At 37.3% G+C, this 23416-nt stretch overlaps 2 protein-coding genes across 3 annotated transcripts; one reads left to right on the top strand and one right to left on the bottom strand.

Moving 5' to 3' along the window:
• Nucleotides 1-332: 332 nt before the first annotated feature.
• LOC103927894 (UDP-rhamnose/UDP-galactose transporter 6) lies at nucleotides 333-4202 on the top strand. Its single transcript, XM_009336858.3, is given in 7 exon segments — nucleotides 333-499; nucleotides 1288-1534; nucleotides 2510-2694; nucleotides 2783-2983; nucleotides 3080-3241; nucleotides 3638-3670; nucleotides 3672-4202. Coding segments are annotated over 6 exon segments (1005 nt in total). The 5' UTR covers nucleotides 333-499; nucleotides 1288-1407; the 3' UTR covers nucleotides 3969-4202.
• A 252-nt stretch (nucleotides 4203-4454) lies between these two features.
• Nucleotides 4455-16344, bottom strand: LOC103927895 (protein GIGANTEA). 2 transcript variants are annotated; one of them, XM_009336865.3, is made up of 16 exons: nucleotides 16113-16344; nucleotides 15640-15734; nucleotides 15318-15509; nucleotides 13062-13133; nucleotides 12927-12981; nucleotides 12673-12815; nucleotides 12244-12515; nucleotides 11100-11155; nucleotides 10580-10820; nucleotides 10314-10464; nucleotides 8489-8698; nucleotides 6782-8323; nucleotides 6505-6573; nucleotides 5963-6181; nucleotides 5165-5257; nucleotides 4455-5042 (listed from the first exon to the last, which is right to left on the bottom strand). In XM_009336865.3, the coding sequence occupies exons 3-16, from the start codon at nucleotides 15402-15404 to the stop codon at nucleotides 4743-4745; spliced, it is 3510 nt and encodes a 1169-aa protein (XP_009335140.1). In that variant the 5' UTR covers nucleotides 15405-15509; nucleotides 15640-15734; nucleotides 16113-16344; the 3' UTR covers nucleotides 4455-4742. The 2 variants fall into 2 exon arrangements, with proteins under 2 accessions (XP_009335140.1, XP_009335139.1); XM_009336864.3 differs by having other exon boundaries at nucleotides 15318-15734.
• Between the last annotated feature and the right edge of the window lie 7072 nt (nucleotides 16345-23416).

Raw genomic sequence — 23416 nt, 5'->3', positions numbered from 1 at the left:
TCCTTCATCCCCAAGGAATACAAGTTGTAATAGGAAAGTATAACTAAAACCAAATCTAATTTAGGATTTACACAATTGAACTTAAACTAGAAAAGTTTACAACAATATATATATATATATTTTTTTTTCTTAACAAACGATAACATCTACACTAAGGGAAGAGAACCAGTTTAGTCTCATAATAAGCTAGCAATAATGTGATTCAAATTTACCTTTAGCAAGAATTAAACCTAACACCTCTCACACATAAGAGTATTTCTTTAAAGTGCCAAAAAAATAAAATTAATGTATAAAATTTGGTGTATAAACACAGAATTAGTAATTGCAAATGCAAAAGCAAAAGCATAAACGTAAATTCGTGTTCCAGTTAGCTGGCGGCAACATTACCTCCACGAGCTCTTCATTGCCTAACCGACTGTCTCTCTCTCTCTCCAAATCTGAGGGACTCCTTTGGGTTTACTAAAACACAAAGAAACCAATCCCATTGTAATTCCACACGGTACGTTTCTTGTTTCTGAACCGCTCGCTTACTTTTCCATAGCTTTTTTCTGCAACTGCATCTCTGTGATCGATGGCTCTTGCGACCAGATCCGCTGAATTGGGCTCGTTTTTTTTTTTCTTGGGTTTTCTGGGATCTGATTGTGGGTTAGATTAGATCTATCTTGGAATTTGATTGCTTTTTGTGTGGTTGATCTGGAATGTCAGTGGGTCTGTATGTAGTTGATTTGCAATTTTGTTGTGGATTTGAATAAAGGTGACTACTTTTTTGTATATTTATGTTTTTGAAAAAATGGGCTTTACCCAAAAGAATTGATACATTGCTGTTTTGGTAGTTCCATAGTTCAGTGAATTGTGAGTCCTGATGGTTTTCAGTTTCTCTCTCACTGAATAGAGAAATGGGAATGCACTAGATGATTTAATTGTATTTTCGAATGCGGTAGTAGCAGGACCCATCTCTGTGTTTCCATTGAATGACTTAACTGTTCGGTAAGCTTGAACTCGAGGAAAGGCAAGCGATATGTGTTCGAACAACTGACTCCTTATCTCTGTGATCAGATGTTTAGTCTTTTTGTAAGGCAGACAAAGTTATTATATTAGTTTGTTTGGAGCTTTTACAAGCATGATTGTGATTTTTAAGTTGAGTTGTTTTATATTATAAACATATGTATAATGGAAATGATTATTTATTATTTTTGGCATCAATGTGTTGAATCATACTTGAAATTAAACAGTTTTAATTTATTGCAGAATTTCAGTTTCTTATTTGTTTCAATTTTTTCAGTTTAGAGTTTTTTGTTCCTAAAGCAGGTGAAACCGTCCGGCTTCATATGGGTGTAGATGGATGCCTTTTTGGAGGCTGAGGGGTAAAGACTCTGCAGTGGTTGGTTGAACGGAGTATATAAACAAATGGCTCCCACTAGCAAAGCTGATAAGAAGGCAGGAGATGTAGCTGCATGGATGTTCAATGTTGTAACTTCTGTTGGGATTATAATTGTCAATAAAGCTCTGATGGCTACATATGGCTTCAGTTTTGGTAAATTATTCTTCTTTCTTTTTAATGATTGATTTGATTTGAGTCGGGTTGGGTTGTTTCTGATATGAGTTCAGGTTTTGGACAACTATATCGTTTAAAAACTAAAGCTTAGGATTAAAGTAAAACCTTTCTTGCATTTCTTCTGCAAACTTTATTAAAATTAGTAAGAAAATGAACGCGGCATTGTTCCCTTTTGGACGTCAAACTATGATGGTTATAGAGCAAAGTGACAAACATGTTATCATGGCTTTTCTTGTTGCACAAATAGGTGGCCAGATTATAATACAAGGTAATTTTGTGCATCAAATTTCCAGGAAATTTGACCGCATATACAAAAGTCTTGTGATGTATGTTTTGTAAGTGTGCTGTCATAAATGCTTTAATTTTTTTTTTTTTTTTTGTTTAAGATTTCATACTAATTATGAGTTAATCTCTTGAGACCGAAGTTATAAGTCAACAGTCAACACTCATGATAGCAGAGCATTGGAAGTGGATAGAATATTGGGGAGGGTTATGGGTTGAGTGGTAGGACTAGAAAGGGCAAGGGGAGCATAGGAAATATCATGTGCAAGGCAGATAATGACCCTGCTATTTGATTTTCTTTTGGTAGTAGCCAGTCAATTCTTTGTGACATAAGGTGTAGTGAATACTATCACTCACAAGATCCAATATTTTACCTGGAGAAAAGCTGTAGCTAGATTTAATTTTCGGCTGACCTTGAGACAGTAATGGTTGTGGGAAAAGTAGGGAGTAATGGCATTTTTTGCATTTTTGACCTTGAATTCATTAATATATTTGTTTTTTATTTCATTGATACACATTTAGAAATCTTCTATAACCTTAAACTTTCTTTATCAATTGGTTTTTTTTCTGTTTACTTGTTTATAGGAGATATGAATCTAGAAAACTTGTATAGCCATAAGCATGCTATTTTTAACTTGTATTTATACAAATCTAAATTGAAACAATTTGCAGCTACAACATTAACTGGTTTGCATTTTGCTACGACAACTTTGATGACACTTGTTCTAAGGTGGCTGGGATACATTCAACCCTCGCATCTACCTGTCTCTGAGCTTCTAAAATTTATGGTCTTTGCTAACTTCTCTATTGTTGGAATGAACGTGAGTCTAATGTGGAACTCGGTGGGATTTTATCAGGTATAGCTAGGGTTTTGATGCACCTTGGGTTTAGCTACTAAATAGTGCAATATATTTGGGAGTTACATTTCTCTAATATAATTGACAGATAGCAAAGCTGAGTATGATCCCTGTGTCATGTTTACTGGAAGTTGTTCTCGACAAGATCCGTTACTCAAGAGATACAAAGTTGAGCATAGGAATTGTTCTCTTGGGAGTTGGTGTTTGCACTGTCACTGATGTGAGTGTCAATGCCAAAGGCTTCATTGCTGCCTTTATAGCTGTATGGAGCACTTCGCTACAACAGTATGTAAGTTCTCCATTCCTCGGCACAAGCTGCAATTTTGTCAAGCTCTTAAATTTTCATATTTGCTTATCTAAAAGTTATATCAATTTTTAATTGCAGTATGTGCACTTTCTTCAACGGAAATATTCACTCGGTTCTTTCAGTCTGTTGGGACATACTGCTCCGGCCCAGGCTGGATCTCTTCTGTTACTCGGCCCCTTCCTTGACTATTGGCTGACAAACAAGAGGGTTGATGCCTATGACTATAACTTTGGATCTCTGGTAAGTGTAATCCAATTTATTATTGTTTTGTGATTACCATAATCATCTTAAGCTGACTGTACCCAGACTCAACCTTAGCATTACAAGCATCATTACAAGCACCATAATTTATAGTGCATTAATATGCATTTTACAGCTGAAATCCAGCATCGAGCTACACAGGCATTGGTAGCATTTCCATGTTTTCTTCTGCACCTCAGTCATGATGGGAATATTTGAATTAGTAACATGAGCTTGAAAAACTATTAGCATATGATATTGTTAATATAGAGCTTTGCTTACTTTAATCTGTACAATTTCAAAGTGATTAACTAATTCATTTGTCTTCGAGTTTTAAGATGTTTCAATTTTACAGAAAGGTCGTTCACAGTTTTTTCTGAACCCTTATGTCCGCAGATGTTTATAATTCTCTCATGCACAATCGCAGTAGGGCACCAATCTCAGCCAGTTCATCTGCATTGGAAGATTTACCGCTGTGTCCTTCCAAGTACTGGGGCATATGAAGACAATTCTTGTTTTGATCATGGGGTTCTTTTTCTTTGGGAAGGAGGGTCTGAATCTGCATGTTGTATTGGGAATGATCATAGCTGTGGTTGGGATGATTTGGTATGGAAATGCCTCGTCTAAGCCCGGTGGAAAGGAGCGTTGGAGCCACTCTCTCCCTACGAGCAGGCAACAAAAACACGGTGGTTTTCCTGAATCTACTGAACATGATGGAAAAGTTTAAATTCATTCAGTCTAAGTAGAAATGGAAGATTTCAGGAAATTCTTAAATGATTTGAGGCTAGAAAACCAAAATTTCTTCGAATTATTTATCCTCGTAATTTCTATTTCTTGCCCTCCTATTCACTCCCATTGGGGGAGTGGAATGGATACATCAAGATAGGGGAAAACTCTTCCAAATTTCAATTTTTTTTGTTTACATCATCATAATCATAGTAATTATTTTTCTGGCTCTCTATATTTTCGGCTTTCTTTTGAATCAGAAAGTGCTTGTCGGATTATTGTTCATTCTTAACTATGTCAGTAAGCGTGTATAAGATACTGAACTGTAACTTTTCGGATTATCAGCGGTTGCCCCTACACCCCTCAACAAAAATGGTTGTGTCGAGCGAAAGGCTTTTTCAAACTCAAGTTAAAACATTCGCCCTTGCATCCGAGGTCCCGTGTTAAAAGTCTAGATGAGACTAAAAATCTGACATGAAGACTTGGATAACAGTTCAAACACAAGATTGAAGACTTGGATAACAGTTCAAACACAAGATAGGGCTCAGTCAGCTTGTCTGAACTCTCATTTACACAAATCTCTTTCCATTAGGGACCGTAACGTCTCGTCGGAAAAGAAAATTTTGACAATATAGACACCTTTATATCCACAAGAACAAAATGTATATCCACTTACCTGCAAACTCATAATCTCTTTAAAGGGAACAAATATGCAAGCATCTGTTGCGTATGTCTCACATGAAAAAAATTGTACACTGGAAGAAGCTAATCGATATCATATGGATATACTACAACCCAGTTCTTTTGCGGCAGTATCAAGAAATTTAATATGCATTCCAGTCGCAAGTCTGCTATGTGCTTCCCATGTCAAGCACTTTTCAATATCAGCTTGCCAGTCAATGACATCTAAGTTAAAATACTTGTACGACGGACCATGGATACCATTTATCTCCACCGGATTAGGGTTAGGTCTTATTGAACTGGCTTGCAAGATATCGCGGAGAACTGATGTGCTCAGAGCACGAACATGTGCACTAGGATGAGAAAGGCAGCGGATGGTAGCTGGCAGACGACACTGCATTTATCGAAGCAGATAGATCACATAACTAATTGTTTCTCTTAAACATTAAAATGAAATACTTCTCAAATGTCCTAGGAACATAACAGTGATTGTATCAACTAGGGGTGGGTACTTACCTTTAACAGGTTTGAAAGGCCATCAGAGACCGCCAGCCCAGATTCTCCCCACTCTAGCATAGGCTGAATTGCTCTAGCTGTTGCTTCCAGTAGCTGCCCATTTATAAACAGATTGATGCTTTAAGACATTGAAGGTTAACGAAATTGAAAATTTATATGGACTCACTCTAGGTTATGTGGAAAACAGGTAAAGAGCACGAGATAACTGATGAAGATAGTATCAGACACATATAGTTGTAAATGAGGATCCAAATGAAGCTAAAATGTAAAAGAGTTGCAAAAGATGACCCAGTAATATGTCAGCTTTTCATGCTACAAGAAAGAGATTTGATTCTAGTTTATGAACCCAAAAACTTGAGGGCTGCCCAGAGTTGAAACTGATAGAAGATATGATTATCAAAGAAGAAAATGAGATTATATGGGAGAAAATTGTAAAAGAAATTCACTTGCCAAACCCGATTTCTTTGGAATCTTGGGTCTAGCTTCACCACGTTTAGATTATCAATTTGTTTCTCTTTTAACATTTTGAGCCTTCGGCAATCTTATGTGTACTTATAACGAATATACAACTCAAAAAAGCTTTATATGAGATAAGGACACTAGTTGAGGATGGTTTATGTTTTGAAATGTAAGGATGGGAGATCATGTGACTGCCGGGTGCTGAAATCCACCTTCAGTTCGGATATGCAGTGTTCATACAGTTTCCAAAAAGAAAAGATAAAAAGATACTAAAATTCATGTCTCAGATTAGTTAACACAAGTCATAGGCCACAAACATCAATGTAGTCGCATGTTTACCTCCAGTTGAGGTAAGGTGCAAGCTTCTCCATCAACAAGCATCCCATCGGTGGCACGCAAGAGTAGATCTGAGGCACTTGACAAAATTACCAATGACTCTGGGCTATCATGAATTCTCATCAACTCCACAATCAATTTCACAATCCGCTGGTTGATTCGCCACATCTTCTGACCTTGATCATCATCTTTGGCAATCCAAGGCTGCAGTTCCCTCTCCGCCTGAAAAGAGTACAAGGTCATGAAACCAACTAAACCAATGAAGCCACCCCAGAACTAATAATGGAGAATGGTAATCCAACTGATTTACAACTATGCCAGGAAAATAATGCCAAATAAGAAAGCCACTGTTTTGACACCAGCCAAGAACAACTCTTCCAAAATCAGGTGTTGAAAACGAATTAACAAGAAAACAATGTTTTTGGACTTCGTTACTTTGCAATAAAAGATCTAGTTTTCAGTATATATCAATGAACTCGTACATGGTCTCACCTGAAAAAATAAATAGAAAATCATGTAGTGTACAAGTGAGACAAAGTTCAGACCTGAAGAACGATTGCTGTGGCTGCTTTTTTGGGTGTTGCTGACACAACATTGCATAATGCATCAACGACCTAAAGTTAGAAAAATGAAATAAAAATTACATGTCAAACATTATACATAACGGAAAAATGGCAACAATATATCAAATAAAGTGTAGTACAAATGTATCTAATGAAATTACTGATTCAGAGCAGAATATAGAAACGCGGAACCTGCTAATAATATTGGAGAAGATTATCATGACGGTGATGCAAAGTAACACAAGAAATATAATATTACCTGCCGCCATCCTTGTTGAGCAGAAGTGCTTTCTGCAGAAGGTTGGGTTTCAGGAGCTGCAATTAACTTGTACCACAACAGCGAGACAACGGAGAAACAGAGCTCTTGTTTCTCTGCGAGTACTGATCTTAGAAGAACCTGAGCACTGCAATTAAATCCTATATGCCTGTCCATGGTAAGAAAGTTGGCCAAATCCGAAGCATCTAATGGCAAACTTGCAACACCTTTACCAAAGGTATTTCCGGACCCCTCATTTGAACGTGATGCACCAACAGATTTTCGTTTAGATTCTGAATGTGAAGAATCCTCACAATGCAAGGCAGATGGCTGCCCGACAATGGAGCATCTACTGTTTCCACCTTGACTGAGTTTTCTGCCTTCAAAACACACAAAGGAATCCCTCCAAATTGGAACTTGCATTAAGCGTGCTTCCAATGGTTCAGCCTTGTTAACAATAGATGCAACAGCCTTGCTGTGGAAATCAATAAGGTTGTATAGTGATGATGCCCTGGAGCAAATTTCAGTGTCCCACTTACAGCGCATCAAGACAGACAGCGCATGCATGCAAGCTTTCGACCATCTAAATAACTCAGAAACATGAGCGGCAACCATAGCTGCTGCAACTATCTCATTTGAACTGTAACTCCACGAAGTGCCAATTGTAGATGGCTTCAGCAAAAAAAGTGCTTCCAAGATTGATAATATTCTGCGTGTGTGACAAACTGCCGAGTCTACGCTACTTCGAAACTCAGTAGTGCATACATTTACTTTCGCAGGCTTTGCTACATTTTTTGCATTTTTAGAGTGACTATGATTAACCCCCTTTGAAATCAAAGGGAACAACTGAAGCTCACATGCAAGAGCACAAACAGCAGCCAGAACATAAGAATCAAATGCTGCTACTGGCCCTTGTTTTTTGGTCGTTTTAGTTCTGTCTCTCTGCATATCAGACATCTTATCTGATTCTTCAATGCTCTGATTTGGTGGGAAGCTTTCATCAACTCTTGCTTTCTTGCTACCATTGGACTGCGCTTCATGACTGACACATACAGTTAACACAACAAAAAGTAGACGTGAAGCAAGCTCTACTGAGGCACATGATTCTAAGAATAGTGAATGAACCATTGTACGCAGCTCTGCAACAGCCAGGTTTTTTGAGGCCGGCCCCATACCAAAAAGGTACCTTGTTTTCCGGTTTTGCTCTCTAGAGGACTCAGACGGAAATGTTCTCTGAAGAATCGCTTCAACAGTGGCAACAAATATCTTCATAAGACATGCCTCAGAAGGACTTCCGCGAGGAAGATACTCCAAGACCTTGAGGAGGGGTATATACAGATTCCACGATAAAATCGGAGGTTGTAATGGAGTGGCAACAATAATCTCAGGAAGGTCAACTGCAGAGGAACTTAAAGGAATGAGGCCATAGGCAGCTTCCCATATGGTACAAATTCTCCATTCAACCTCAGGCCCATGGGCACAGAGCATAGAAGCAATCCCTTGGGCAGTAGCTTCAATTGTAGCTTCCGCGGCAGGAAGTTCGATCTGATCAATAGTATTTTTGAGGTAGCATTTAGGTTCAATTAGTACTTATTCGTTGAACAAAAAAAATATGATTAAAAGGAGCGTCAACAAAAAAGAAACTAGATCAAAGTGCATTTTAGCAGCTGAAGGATAAAAACCTGAATACAAAAAGTTATTAACTGGTACCTGTTTCTTGTAGCTTGAGATGTAACCACCCAAAGGCTCATGCTGAACTTCAACTCCATCAACTTGTCTTAGTGGAGGGAAAAGCAATGCAGGCTGTGAGAGTATTCGGAAAAGTAAAGCTGCCGCAGCATCAGCTGCTATACCTGCTCTCATGGACATTGCAGTCCCAATTGCCCGCAAGAAATGTAAATGCATCCAGTTCCTAGGAAGCTGCATGAATAAAAGAAAAAATGCAATTAGCCAAAAGTGCTGCATCCATCAGTTTTCAGAGCTGCTACAAATCAAATACTTTCCACTAAAAGAGGACGAGAGAGGGGGGACAGCTTATGGAATTTTCAGCTTATTAGTGGACTGCTGTTCTAAAAGCTTGGATATTTACATTTGTCTACACAACAAGGCATGCATTAAAAGATTAAAAATTGATTACTCTATTTTATTCAACTGTACATGTTACACAAGTACATCAATCTATCTCTTGAAGTATGTGAAAGTGCAAGATTTGGAAAACGGCATGTCCCAGAATCTTAAGCTGTTTAGAAGTGGCTAATGATATGCAAAGGTGCACTTTTCCTTGTCATGCACCTATTATCACCAAAGCGGTATCTCACCAGTAATTCCATCAGAGTATCAATTACCCTAAATGAGGGAAGCATAAAATCCTAAAGTTGTCTAACCGGGCAATAGAGCAGAAAGAAAGTGAATCATAGGATCAATGTCACCTTTGCAAATGTGACAGCCATGTCCCACCATTAGTAAAGAATCATGGGGTGTGTGAAAATCACCACCCAAAATTAAAAACAAAGCTTTCAGCTTTTAACAAATGTAATGAACGCATAACCATGAAAATTTCAAGGATGGATTAAAACCAGTAAAAAGACCAATCGCCCACTCCAACTAGATACTCCAAAACAAGCACAAAGTTGCCACCCCACAAACTCGCAAAGAATATATGTTTCTGAAACTTCCATGCCAGCTAGGAAGCACATAAAAAGAGTGAAAGAAGCAAAGCCCATGACACTACAAAACCGAAATGAAAATTGATAGAGTACTATCAGACAATGTAGTAAATGGTTTCCCACTATTTTTTGTCGTTATGCATGTGGTGTCAATCAAAATAATATACTCCCACTTAATTAGGTTTTTAACAGTCAACAAATAACCTCAGAGGGAACTCACTAGATCTGCTTCTGCAGCATCTACCAGTTAACAGGAAGGATGCCTTTCACATCGTGACTTCGCATAATGTTTCTGAAGGTGATATTCTAGGTATCTTAAATGTCAATAAGGTTGAAAGGTTGTTTCTTTATCAGAGCTTAAAAAATGTATCCTTTTTACATGTGCGTAAAAATGACACATCAATTGATTTTAGATTTTGAACCAAACTATGATAAATCAGGGCTTAATTGTAAGTGGGCTGTTTACATAATCGCCACTTTTCAGAATCAGGTAAGAAACAAGACTATTGTATATGTATACTGGAATGGGGATTGATCGCTGAAAGACCACTGAAAGACCTTTCATATAACAGAAGTATCAATAGTTATGTTCCTCACCATCTAATGCTAGCAGAAATTAGTTACAAATGTGAGGAGAAAACCATTTTAGAGATATTCTTGCTGATCAATGGCAATTTCACATTTACTAATTGATTGCTATTTCCGATCGAGAGAAATTTGTCCATCATAAAGCATGCCATGCATGAGATGCCAAAAAAGTTGTTGCTGAAAAAATGAAGATAGTATGTCTTCAAATCAAGCTTGATACTGATCACCATCATAGCATCAGATAATATTCAAATATTTGCAATCACTAGTGTCCAGCTTACCCTTATGCCAGATGCATAATCCTCAGCAGCACGAAGTAGTTCCACAAGCTGTACAGCTGCATCAAGTGCATCAGGAGCCCAGGATGGTGGTGCTTCTAGAAGTCCAAGAAGAAGTCTTTGGGTGGCACTTGGAGTAGCAATGGCATAATACCTATTGCATGGTGTAAGAAATGAATAAATATTAGCAAAACTCAGTCAGGTACACAGAGCAACTCAGATTCTTTTCCTTTTGTAGTGGCTCGAGAGATGGAATTTTGAAGATTTACCTATGAAATAAACGTGCATAAGGCTCAAGAGCTGGTAGCCCCGCCACTAGGTGTTCATCCAAAGCTGTAGTTGGAGGAGGAAGAAGAAGTGCAGGGACAGCGACTGCTGTCAAAGTAGCAGTCTCATAGCGAGCAACTTCCTCGTCGCAAACACTTAATATAACTCCAGCACCGTTTGCAACAGCCCACCTTGGAGTTGATGGCATGAGCTGTGGATGTTTTCCAGATCCGCGAGAAGAAGCTAAGAAAGAGGAGAAAATAGAAAAAGAAAATGAAAGTCATTCATAGTGGACTCTATATAATATAAATAGATAGGATTTTTAGGATATCTCAATGCTATTTTCCTTTACATTCCACCAGAATGTTATGCATAAACTGCATGCAGTCAGACTCTGTGTTACATGTTAACTGATTCTTGCAGAAAGAAAAAAATTTCATTTAACGTATGGCGCTCACAAACAATCTAATGAATACAGCAGCAACATTGCATTCTATACTAGTGAAGGAAGATTTAACCAACCAGTTGATGGTGGCTTGAGTTCTCCAGCAGCATATTTTCCCATAACCCCGCTGCACCTGTAAAGAACACACAGCTTTTTAAATTACATGAGATTGAATAAGAAAAGTAGCAGCAAGATGAAATGATTTGTTTAACATTTGATAGCTTTTAAACTTTCTTTTGAAATTGTGAACAATGAGTAGCACGAAACTGCTATTGAACTAATGAAGAACTTATCTCTAACATAAAAACATAAATAGCCACAAGGAATGTTCCAACCTCCTTCAGAGCTTAATCTTCTACAGGTCTACCCTTCTATCATTTACATGCACGGACATAGAATTAAGAAATACCATAATTAAGAATGGAATACAGAAATATAAGGTATCCATGTCTTCCTTACTTTGTCTAAATCCCTTTGGAATTTAAAAGTCCCTCACCCAAATATATCCTTAGTGAATGTGACAAAAGCGCATGGTTCAGGTTTAAAAAGTAGATACGATGCTAAGACAATAATAACAGAGGTTCACATGATGAACTTACTGAATACAAACATTAAATCTCATAATTGCACCGAACCCTAATAACCCATTTCCTTTCCGTAAATTGTACTCGTCTAAAAAGCTTTATGAGACCAGTGTGAAGATTAAAGTCCTCCAGCTAAATCTAAAACATTCAAATTTAAGCTACAAGATACTGTTTCATATTGTTGACAAACAGATTGCTAACTGTCAGGCAGTCATAAGTGTTGTCTACCTAAGTTAGAAAATCAAAAAATTAACAGACTTTGGAAGCTTAAAAATCCTAGCTTTTCTTTAGTGGAGTTATCTATTTAAGAAATTCCTGGAGGGATGAAAACAACCCGTTACCATGAAAATTGCTACAAACACCCACCAAACCCATGGGGCAACAAAATGATTTTGAATAGTTCACGTGTTTACTATCTCATTGGTCAATGTACCATTTGAACAATAAAAAACATTTTTGGATGAAGTGCTGCTTAATAGGCAATACGTACGAGCAAACCTCTGTTGTTTACTGTTTTACTTTGATTGGAGTGGGTTCCGCTTTGTGCATATACACATGACTCGAAATCAACACCACAATGGTTATGACATTGACTTTCAACAAAAAATAACAATACTCAATCAAACTACGCACTCACCAGCGGAAGTAATCACTTCTGATGCCTAGAGGTGCAGCAAGCAATATATCAGTAATCCAAGGAGACAACGGCCTTATGGGTTTCTTTTCTTGTTGTACCAAAGGTAAATGGCTGGATTCACCATCTCCAGAGTCACTTGTTGTGGCATGGCTTCCACTGCTGCTTCTTTCTGTTTCATTATTCTGTTGTTCCGCCTTGTATATGGGGCGATTGTAATGAGTTAAAATTCGCAAAATCTCCCCACATGCCAAAGCCCACTGCTCAGAATACTCCTGTGAAAAATGGGAAGATACAAATAAGTAAATAATTAAATTAACAATACTTCTGAATTTTTTGCTACATAGAAAACATTCCTGTTTCATCAAGAAAGAAAGTGTCGGTATTAGATTGAACTGAAAAATGAAAACTCTTAATCTGATATGTTATCACCTCACTGCTTGGGCAGACCAATGATATGAACGAAGCAAATGGAGGGCTACTGCTCTTATAGGCCAGGGTACCATCAATGATGCATGAAATAATTGGAAGGATAACAGCATGTCCATGCTCAGGGTGATGAAGAACAAACATAGCTGGAATATGTCCAAGTAGAAAAGCATTCATTATGCAACCACAAAACGGCATAATATAAGCTGCAAGTTCTAATCAATCATATAATAATTAACAGGGTAGAGTATGAATACCTAGAACATCATCAAAGAGACGCTTCACCTCTGATGGATAACGGTTGCGGATCAGCTGTCAGCAGACAATGTATTAGTACAAACAAGGCGGACTGCACAAAGACAATGACCATGACATAAACACAAAGAGCTTACTTCGGCAATATCCTCAGGAAACTGTTCTGATGTAAACTGACCAAAGTAGTCCACATATGCAGTAATTTGTGCCTACAGGAAGGTAGAAGCGATAAGGAAAGCATTTTTTCAGTTCTTGTCAGAGGTTTAGAGGCAGAATATAGCAACAAAAAAAATCTCTGGAAAAAGAAAGAAATTGATCTTTTCCAATCGCTGATTAGTTGTCATGAGTCTATACCTAGGGCTGACTTTATTACTTTTATATTTTGTAGTAAGTTATAGACTATATCTGTTTTTCTAAGAACATCTCCAAGGGATTATGCATAATTATGAGGCAAAGTCATCCTTTAACAAACTTGGTGGCATTTTGCCTCTCCCACATATATACCTCATCAGAAAGTTCGTCACCCAAAGGATGAGACAGTACAATTTTTGGCAACCATTACTGTCTTTAAATTTTCATTTAAAAAAAAAAAGACTTTGTCATTCCTATTGTACTTTTTATTACACAAATTGTGTGGGCTATTTACCTCATGCTTCTCAACAACAGAAATCAACATGAAAAGGAGGTCACATGACAAGTTTGGGTCGGATCCACAATATTTTCACCTTTTACTACAGAATAAATCAAAGAAATAATGGAGTTGGATTGCTAAGACCCTCCAGATAATACATCATCACAATGGTTTATGAATTACTAAACTAAACTCTTAGCGACATTATTTCAGGGTAAGGGAGAAGACAGATTGTCTCTTTGGGTGGAGTACAATCAATAGATGCTGATTATAAAGGTTCACCTGTGGTCTTAGATTCTAGGTCTCCTATCTAAATCAACTCAAATATGAGCCTTCAAAAACTAGTAGTCCCAACTCTGGCTTCAACTGAAATATCTAGCTCAAATTTTCACCCCTATTTAAGAACTGTTCTGAGCAATATATATCATAAGTGCATCAGAGGTTACCTATGAAATCACACTAAACTTAAAATTCCTTTAGGGTACGTTTGAGTGATGGGACTTCCAAATTCGAGGGAATTTAGGCAAAATGAATAAGAAATGGATCACAAAAAGTTAGACAGGACATAGGAGGAATCAGAAAATGCACCACGTGAGCATTTCAAAGGTGTGTAAAAGGAATTTGTAATTGACTCCTTCAGAGTAGTCATTTGCAAATCCCTCTCACATGCCTTTTGTAATGCTCATGTGTGCATTTCTAATCCCTCCTATCTAACTTTTTGTGATCCATTTCTTCATCACTATGCCTAAATCCCTTGAAATTTGGAAGTTCCTCACTCAAATCAACCTTAGGGCATGGTTGGTTGTACTTGTACTCGAGATTTTTGTCCAATTAATGAAATAACTGGCACACTTAATAGTGGAAGCTGGATACCTACTGTGGCATTTCACATAATTTGGTTTTAGCAGCATGTCAACTTTTGTGTCGTATAGCTGCAATTAACATAAAGATTCATTCCTCAAATCCCATGTATACAGAATAAGTCCGCACAAAGCATGAAAACTAGAATAGATCGATATAAAGAACAAGGAGAAAAATCTGTTTATTCAAAGTCTACCGTCCCACTAACTTGTAATTCAAACTAAACCATACTTCTTCACATCAAGGGATGAATGACTGCAAGCTTATTCACATCTATAGGGAGAAGAACTATGTGGCAGACTGTCTTGCTGCCTCTGGTTTAAAGTTGGGAGTTAGGTTGTCATTATTTTGATACTGTACCAAGAAGGGTTGGAAAGCTCTTGTTGGAAGACACTGGTGGGTTTTAAGGGCCTGTTTGGGATTGCTTTTGGAGTGGATAAAAGCACTTCTGCATTTGGCAGAAAAATTTAAAGTGTTTGTGTCAGTGTCAAGGACTTTCTGAAGATACACTTCGGAGCGCTTCATTTTCTTTTTTTGGTAAAAACTTCAACATATTTCGAATAAAGGCACTTCAAGCCAAAGCATTCTTTCTACAAAACCAGTCCCAAACAAGCACTAAATACCCAGAGTTATGCAATTGTTGGGTTTCGGCCCTCCTTAGCACCAAAAATAAAGCCACCAAACTGGACATATATTAAGAAGACAATTCAGAGTAGTAGTCAACATGGATGCTCACATAGCAACAGAGCATGAGAGGTTTCAAACCCAAGACCTCTAGGAACCAGTACCATAGTGGATGACCCTTAAATTTCATGAGACATGTCAAGCTAGCAATACAAATATAGACACTGAAAAATATAATATAATTATGTACAAGATTAGGAATAAAATTTGCATTCACCTTCCGTGGTAGGGTGTCCTGCGGGGGCGGCCCAAACAATGAGGAGCACTGAAGCCGATCAAACCATCTTTCAGATGTAGCAGCCATAGAAGCTTAATCTCCCAGATAACCTTTAATCCAGTGTCAACACCAACTTTGCAACGAAAACAAAACAACACACAAGAGAGCCCACAACGCTTTCCCTTCCACCCGCTACCAATCAAGAATCAAAATTTTGTAGTTTAACATCCCAGCATAAAATTACTTCACCAATCTCCCACAATTAAACAATAAAGCCGGTGCTACCCAAATAATTAATCTGAAAAAAAGTGGGTAATCCAACCCTCTGTTCTTCACAATCCAAGTCTCTGCCTCTCACAAAATCTTCAAAACTTTCAAATCTTGATAACTTAATGCCACATTACTGCAATCTGATTGCTGTGAAAGCAAGATACAGCACATAAATTTAGTACCTTATAGGAAAAAAACACAAATTCCAAAAGATTGCCAACCGTCCAATCATTCACATGAACATCAAATTAAAAAAATAAGAAAAATTAATGGAAATCAATAAACAAACCCATGTGGGTAGTTATGAACTAGCACCTAAACATTCAACTGAACTAATTTCCTTCTCAAAATCTGGCACATGAATGAAAAATACCAAGTTCTGGAAATTGGGTTGGCTTCAAAATCATATCTTTTTCAATTAAAATGCAAAAACACATCACAAAATACAGAAAATCAAAACTAATTACATGCCAAAACTGCAAAAATCCGAACCTTCCCATAAAATAACTGAAATAAAATAAATACCTGGGGTTTCTCTGAGAGCTATTCTGTTGAAAGGTTTCGGCTTCGGATCTGTATGCTGGAAAATATTCACTGTAAAAATCAGCTTCGTTATTTATTTTCCTTTTATCTTGCTTTGTAGTTGGAATAATTGTAAGGGGCTGTAGTTTTGGTAAGAGAGCTACAGAGAGAGATAGAGACAGAGAGAGGAGAGAGAAAGAGGAGATCTTTACAAGGCCTTAGGCTTGCTCTCCGATGTTGGTGCATACGTGGCAATGATATTTATCTCTCGCCTAGGGCCGGATGGCACGTCATGTCACATGCATGGATGCCCATCATGCACACATGACATATACACACATACATATTAAATATATGTCAAATGACGAGGAAAGAGAAGAAATATGAGAAACTCCAAACTAGGACAAGCACTGAGGCTTGCCAACTTTACTTTATTGTCAATATAAATATAGAAATATACTTCCAAAGTTAATAATATAGAAATATTTTTTAAAATATACGAGAAATCTCACCAACAAATAATTGTCTCGGTACCGCATGAGGCTACAATATATTTTTCATGTCCAAATCAAATGGCCAGAGGGGGCACGCGCCCCCTCAAGTTTTTGGTCTTGGAAAAATAGTGGCGTGAGCATGAATTAGGATCCCGTTTAAATTGCAGCTGCCTTTTAGTTACTTAATTCAAATCAGACTACGGTAAATAATAATCAACTCACCACCATTAATTCTATCACTTCCTCCTCATCGAAATCACAGTGAGGCAGATTAACATAAAGTTTAGTTGTAAGAAGGATCCCTCCTCCAATACGTTTAACAAATTTGACATCCTAGCCCTATGCACATATAATTATCTATTTGTTCATGAAAACAATATTCTCTAAAGATATAATCGAAATGGCACAAAGGGTGTGGATGTTCACTAAGCACAAATAAGTATGGGTTGGTCAAGTGCTCGACGACATTGCTTACTTAAAATTGAATAAAAATTTGGCGATGCGCATACCATTTTTGGAAATTCATAAGGACTTGCGTCTGCCATTACTTAGTTGTGACCCTCCCCCCTGAACATTATTTCTAAATTTGCTCTTGGCCAGTGGCCCTAAAGAGCGTATCTATGGGAGTTCCTACTCAGGTTGAGGGTTTCAAATTTTTGCTCACTTTGCACTAGACCAACCTTTTTGAATTAGAATTACTGTTATTTGAATGTGTTGGAAATTTTGAGTATAATTTCATTGTCCCACATTGGTCACTGCCAAAAGGTTCTCTCACTTTATAAAGTTTTGTTCCTTATAGAAAGTGATCGGAGTGATGGACCATGAAGAATAAAATTGGGCTTAACATTGAGTTTGGACTTTTGGGGTGTACTGATTAATTGATAATTAATATATAATTAATTATCAAAAGATGGGTCTTGGGCGTTGGGGCTCTAATAATTAAATTCTTTAATTAATTTTGGATTTAATTAATTAATTATTTTTTACCAACAGACTCATCTTTTCAGATGAAGTCTGAAGTGTGGTGAAAGAACACAAAGAGCAAACACCCCTCTGAGAAGATGTCTTCCAACAGATGCATCCTTTTTTCGTACTTGTTGCGAACAAGCATAATCCTAGTATATATACATCAATTTGCATGACATTTAGAACCAAAAAAAATTAAAAGAAATCTTCTTCTACAATCCAAAAAGCATTCTTACTGAGAGAACCACAAAGAAATTTCCCAGAAGTTAAGTCTTCCGATGTTGGAATTCTGACTTGATCGTTGAATTCTGGTGAAGCAGACGTTCGTAGAACTACAAACACTGAGTAGGGACAAAATATATATTTCAAGAACATTGCGGTACACAAGTTTCGATCTTCAATGTATCTATTTAATATTATTTCGTTGTTCATACTTTACTAAGTTAGTTGTTCGCATTTATCATTTATTAGCATATATAAATTTATCATTGATTGTTGATATTTTCCAACAAAATGAACATGGAGAATTTTTTGTTTGGCCTGAATACAAGGGACAAGACGAAGTAAAAAATTGGTATCGATACAGAATGCTACAAGAAATTTTTGTGTGCATTTAGTATAGAGTAATGTGCTGGATTCAGTTCCTAAAAATTAGATCTGTAATTTATTTCACTGGACAAATCTGTGGACCTTTAGTTTTTAACAAGTTAGCAATGGAAATATTTAGTAATTGTTAGGAAGTGACTTAAAAATGGTTGATTAGCAGAGACATTTAAACGAGTTCACATTTAAATGATATTGGTGCTAAAAATGTAACTCAAATATTCCCAATCTCACTTGCTAAAAAACTAAATCACTCATCCCAATATTATGAAACCTGAGAATCTGAATAAAATGAAGAGTCATTCACTAAAAAATAAGATTCTAAAAAACATTAGACGCTAGTAGAACAGCGGGTTGGGGTCTAGCGCCTAGGCGAGGGCCTAAGCAGATTAGGAGGATTTAATTAAATTTATTATATAACATATAAATAAGTACACTCTAAAAAATAAAAATATACTTGTATTGAGAATTTAGGAAAGTTAAAACTTAAAACTAAAGCCATATTACCATCATCACTGAGAAATGTAGGGAAAAAAAAAAAACCAAAAACCAAAAACCAAATTTGAAAATTCACTAATTAAGTAGGTTATTTAGAAAACCCATTAACTTAATTAGAAGAAATTAAAACAATGGAACCGTCTAACCTTCGCCTAACCCGCGCCTAACCCGCCTAGCTTGCCTAGTCCCTGCCTGACTTTTCTCCACATTCCGACCTAAATTGCATCGGTCCTCCACCGCTTAGCGCCTAGGCCAATTTTTAGAACATTAACCTATACTATAGCAAAATTTTAACCAAACAACCTGCAAAAGAGAAACACATATTCATAACTCAAACCCCCCAACAAAATGAGTGCACGAATGATGCAAATATTGAGGTAAAAGATGTTGAATCTAACTATGTCATTGAGCAACTTAGTATTACGGTCTAGTGGTATTTCTCTTCATTTGTAAGTAAGAGGTATTATGTTCAATTCTCGCCAAAGGCGAATTTGAACCACATTATTGTTAGCCTATTGTGAGGCTTGGTTGGGGATATGTGTCTTTTCCTTAGACTCAAGGTACTGACTCCTAGAGTGCGTCTATTGGTTGTTGTCCATATTCTAGATTGTTAAATTCATTAAGGTACGAGAGAGGGTCAAGTCTTTTGAATACCCTAGCATCGTCGAATACCCTATTATAGTAGTGGGAAGAAATATTCAATGACTTCATGTTCAACTTGTTTAACAAGAAAATAAATAATGGTTTCATGTTGATTACTTATGTTAATTTGTTCTTTCTCACACTGTTATTACCTTTAACAAATATTTGGTTGACCAAATTTAAAGTTGCATGTTTCCAACTTTACTCAATGAAGATTAGAGAGTGTTAGTAAAATCAAATCAAATGACTATTTAGTTGACTAGGTATGCATAAAAGAAATTTTGGTCAATATTAATGCATAAAATTTGGTAGTGGGGTGAGAGAGAACATATAAGATTCTAAGTATTTGGATTGACTTATGAAAAGTGCAAACCAGTTATCAAATTAGTGCGCCACTTCAACATTTTTTTGGTTCCAAAATTCCTGTAGGACCAATACCCGATTCATTACATATTTATACAGTAATGCCTCATCAAATGGTGGAGCAATTTTTCAGTGTATTGAGAACTGGGCTCTGTACATCAAGTATCATAATACAATTGGTTCGATTTTTTTTTTTAAGTTTCTAATCAATTTTTTATTACACTTTGTGTACTGGATTGTGTTCTCAAGACACCAAAAAAGCTCCTCAAATGGTGCTCATTGTTTGCCTTTTATCCTTTACTCATGCAATTGTCGTTTAAATAGCATAAACAGGAGAAAACCACTTTGCAATTTGCATCTCAAGTGCATAAAGCAAGCAATTGATAAATCCAACTTCTAGTTTTTAATCTTAGTGCTACTTGACACATTCCAACCGGAGTCAAGACATGTTGACCGTCACCTGAAGGTGACGTAATGACACACCCCGACTCGGAAAGTCCACTAGGACTCCGAATCGAGCTGTGCTAATCGACACCCCGGAAGGTGACGAAGCCATAGAATGTGATGATGTGTAAAGTGTGAATAAATTTAAACTTAAAAGTGCCTATATACACAACTAGGCACTGAGTAGGTATGAACTCATTTCACACGTGATACAGAGTATAAAACAAGTTCAGTGAACAAAGATAATAATTATACCATCAATATATGCCACCAGAACTGGGAGTGCCACATGTCCTTGTCGATACAGAACCATGCTACTAGAACCTGGAGGGGTGTAAAAATAGAAAGTGTGAGTGGTCAAAATAAAGATTTTCAAAATTATTTCCATTATCAAAGGTAGTAACCACTCACAGTAAAACTCGAATAGTTTCCAGCAAATCATACTACGTAGAAGTATGACATCAAAAGTATACTAACAGTAAACTCAGAAGTATAATACTACTCAACATCTCATTAGCAATATAAATAAACATGTGCTTAATAAAACTATATTAGCACGCAAGCTGGAGTCACCTATAGTGACCTGTACGACTTATTCATATCTCATCACATATCTCATCAATCATGGCTAGTGTATAAGTCGGAGTCACCTATAGTGACATATACCACTTATTCATATCTCATCAAATATCTCATCAATCATGGCTAGCATATAAGTCAGAGTCACCTATAATGATCTGTACGACTTATTCATATCTCATCAATCATGGCTAGCAAATAAGTCAGAGTCACCTATAATGACTTGTACGACTTATTCATATCTCAGTAATAAGTCAGTCAAATCCATGTCTTGTGGCCTGTACGGCTGAACCCATAGCTCATCACATATCTCTGCACACGAGTCAGAACCACCTATAGTGGTTTGTACAACAGGTTGGTGTAAATAAATACGCTCAAGTACTACGATCACGTGAAGGCTGTGCGAAGTATCGCAAGTCACCTACGAGTCGGAACCACCTAATGTGGTCTGTACGACAGGCTGGCACCTACCTTGGATTCAAGGTGAGCGTGTGGTGCGGGAGGTGAACAATCACGTGAAGACTAGGCCCTGGCCACGGGCAGGAGCACTAACACCGAGGTGCAGGTTTATAAGCTCTAATATATCTCAACACAATCGTACTCACTACCATCATTATCATCAAAGTGTACTTACCTGAATCTCACCTGAGCGTCCGTAGCGTCATTTGGCACTTCAAAGCATTCACAATAATTAGATTCAGGTAATATACATATGAATATGCCATGATACAATATAAACCCAAACATTTCATAGTGTTTCCAAATATAAATAATATAACATAGCATGAAATGCATAATCTGTAACGCCCCACTTCCAAACTACTTAGTTTTGGGAATAATTATCGGTGATAAGCTCAACTAGACACTAGTTTAATTAACTATCACTACTTACGTTTTCTTACTTCAATTTCTCGATGCTTCATACATTGATTTATAACCAACATTTAACAACCAAGACATAAGGTTAAATCTCATGTTTTTCACCAGATTCCTTCGCATTGCTCTTTTTCCCAAACAAAGCTTTTGTCTCGATTATTTAATCTCACTTATTGTATGGCTGCATCTAACGTCTCGTTAGACTGCCTACGTACCCTAACCAAGGATAAAGCCATTCGTAGTTCACGATAATTGCTTCAAAGCATTCATAGTAATCATAAGCAATAATCGATTTATAAACGTTTGTGGAATTATCAATCATACACACACACACACACACACACACGATGGACAGGAAAAGACCCACTCACCTGAGATTAGCGCTACGACTCCCTAGCACGCATATCGAGACATCACGAACCAATGTCGCCTATAACAATTATCAAATCATGTCTCAGAGTTCTTACCGATAGAATACATAATTTACATAAAACACATCCCTACGTAATTCACTTTGGAAGATCAGCATCACGGATTCCTGATCTGTTACTTCCAAAGATTCACATTATGTTCCTAGAATCACGTCCTAATGTTTCATTATGATCCAACGGTCAGATCTCCGCCAATTGCCACAACCAAGTGGCGGTCAACATTTTATTTTATGAACTTACAAATCCAATTTGGGAAGATCCGTAGGTCGGATTCCCAATCCGTAAGTTCCTACATTCTTCAAATATTACGTACTACAATGTAATCCAACGGTCGGATCGTTGATTCACATAAATACCTATTAACGTATTGTAGAGAATTTAGGTTCCAATGATCAACCTACGTCATTCAAATATCAAAACTAAATTCAAGACATTTAATATAGCCTAAAAATAGCATTGGCGGCCCACTGACTATGTGCCGCCGCCGGTGGCGGTCGGCTGCCCTGACTCGTTGGAAAATTCAACTATTTCCAAAAATTACCAAAATTTACAGGAATGAAGATGTCAATGGGTAGAGGTAACTTTCATACATGTGGCCAAGGCCAATTAGGTCGGGAAGAGCTTCAATTTTGTTAAAACCCGTTGGAAACCCTATACTTAGGTGTGTTCGATTCGACCTCTAAACTTGCTCCGACGCCTCCACCACTGTCTGGGCTTTGTTCTTGGGTTCCAGGGAAGTGTTTTGGTAGTGGTAAATGAAGGAGATTGATTCACAATTAGTGAATCTCGAGAAATGTCCCACGGCACCCGCCGTCGGTTTTTAGAACAATTTACCACCAAATTCCTCCTAATCTTGGGTGAAAATGGAAGAATGGAGGTCAAGGGATGATTTCCAGGTGGAGAATGGGTGAATTTTGTCAGATTACTTGGTGGAAATCACCCGGAATTGGAACCGAGTTGAAACCGGTTTTGGTTGTGGGTATGGGTGTGGCTGATGGGAAGAGGGAAATCCCCTCTCCTGATTGGATGTCCACCCCTTTCTCCTAATTGGTCATTTCCCATTTTTGTTTGATTGGTCCACTCCTTCCTCCCTAATTTTCTAATTGGCTACACTTCCCACATGGTGGGATTTAATTTTCCTTTAAATCTAAAGTTTAGTGAAACAATTTCTATTGTCCGTAGTTATACCGTTATAATCTGAACTCACAAACTTATTTTGCCTATGCGTCCGTAGCTTCAAATCTAATTGGAAACATTAATTGTGACTTCGAACGGTCAACGAAAGTCAAACACCCTCGCCTCAAAGGGTATTTTCGTAAAATCACGTATTAAAGTTATAAAATCATCATTTTTAGGGACGGGCTGTTACACGTAACCAAAAAGGAAAGTGAAGCATAAAAATAAGGATCAA

This window comes from the organism of the source record quoted next, unplaced genomic scaffold, assembly GCF_019419815.1.
Source record: "Pyrus x bretschneideri cultivar Hongxiangsu unplaced genomic scaffold, Pyrus_bretschneideri_v1 Contig49, whole genome shotgun sequence".
Classification (NCBI taxonomy): domain Eukaryota; kingdom Viridiplantae; phylum Streptophyta; class Magnoliopsida; order Rosales; family Rosaceae; genus Pyrus; species Pyrus x bretschneideri.
This window is presented reverse-complemented; position numbering and strand designations above follow the sequence as displayed.

Excerpts from the sequence above, each read along its gene's own strand:
- LOC103927895 (XM_009336864.3), bottom strand. The coding sequence starts at position 15,404 with ATGGCTGCTACATCTGAAAGATGGTTTGATCGGCTTCAGTGCTCCTCA. Across the intron at positions 12,816-12,926 it reads TCTCTTTGATGATGTTCTAG|CTATGTTTGTTCTTCATCAC; the intron begins GTATTCATACTC and ends GACATATTCCAG. Across the intron at positions 10,821-11,099 it reads ACTCAAGCCACCATCAACTG|CTTCTTCTCGCGGATCTGGA; the intron begins GTTGGTTAAATC and ends CCTCTTTCTTAG.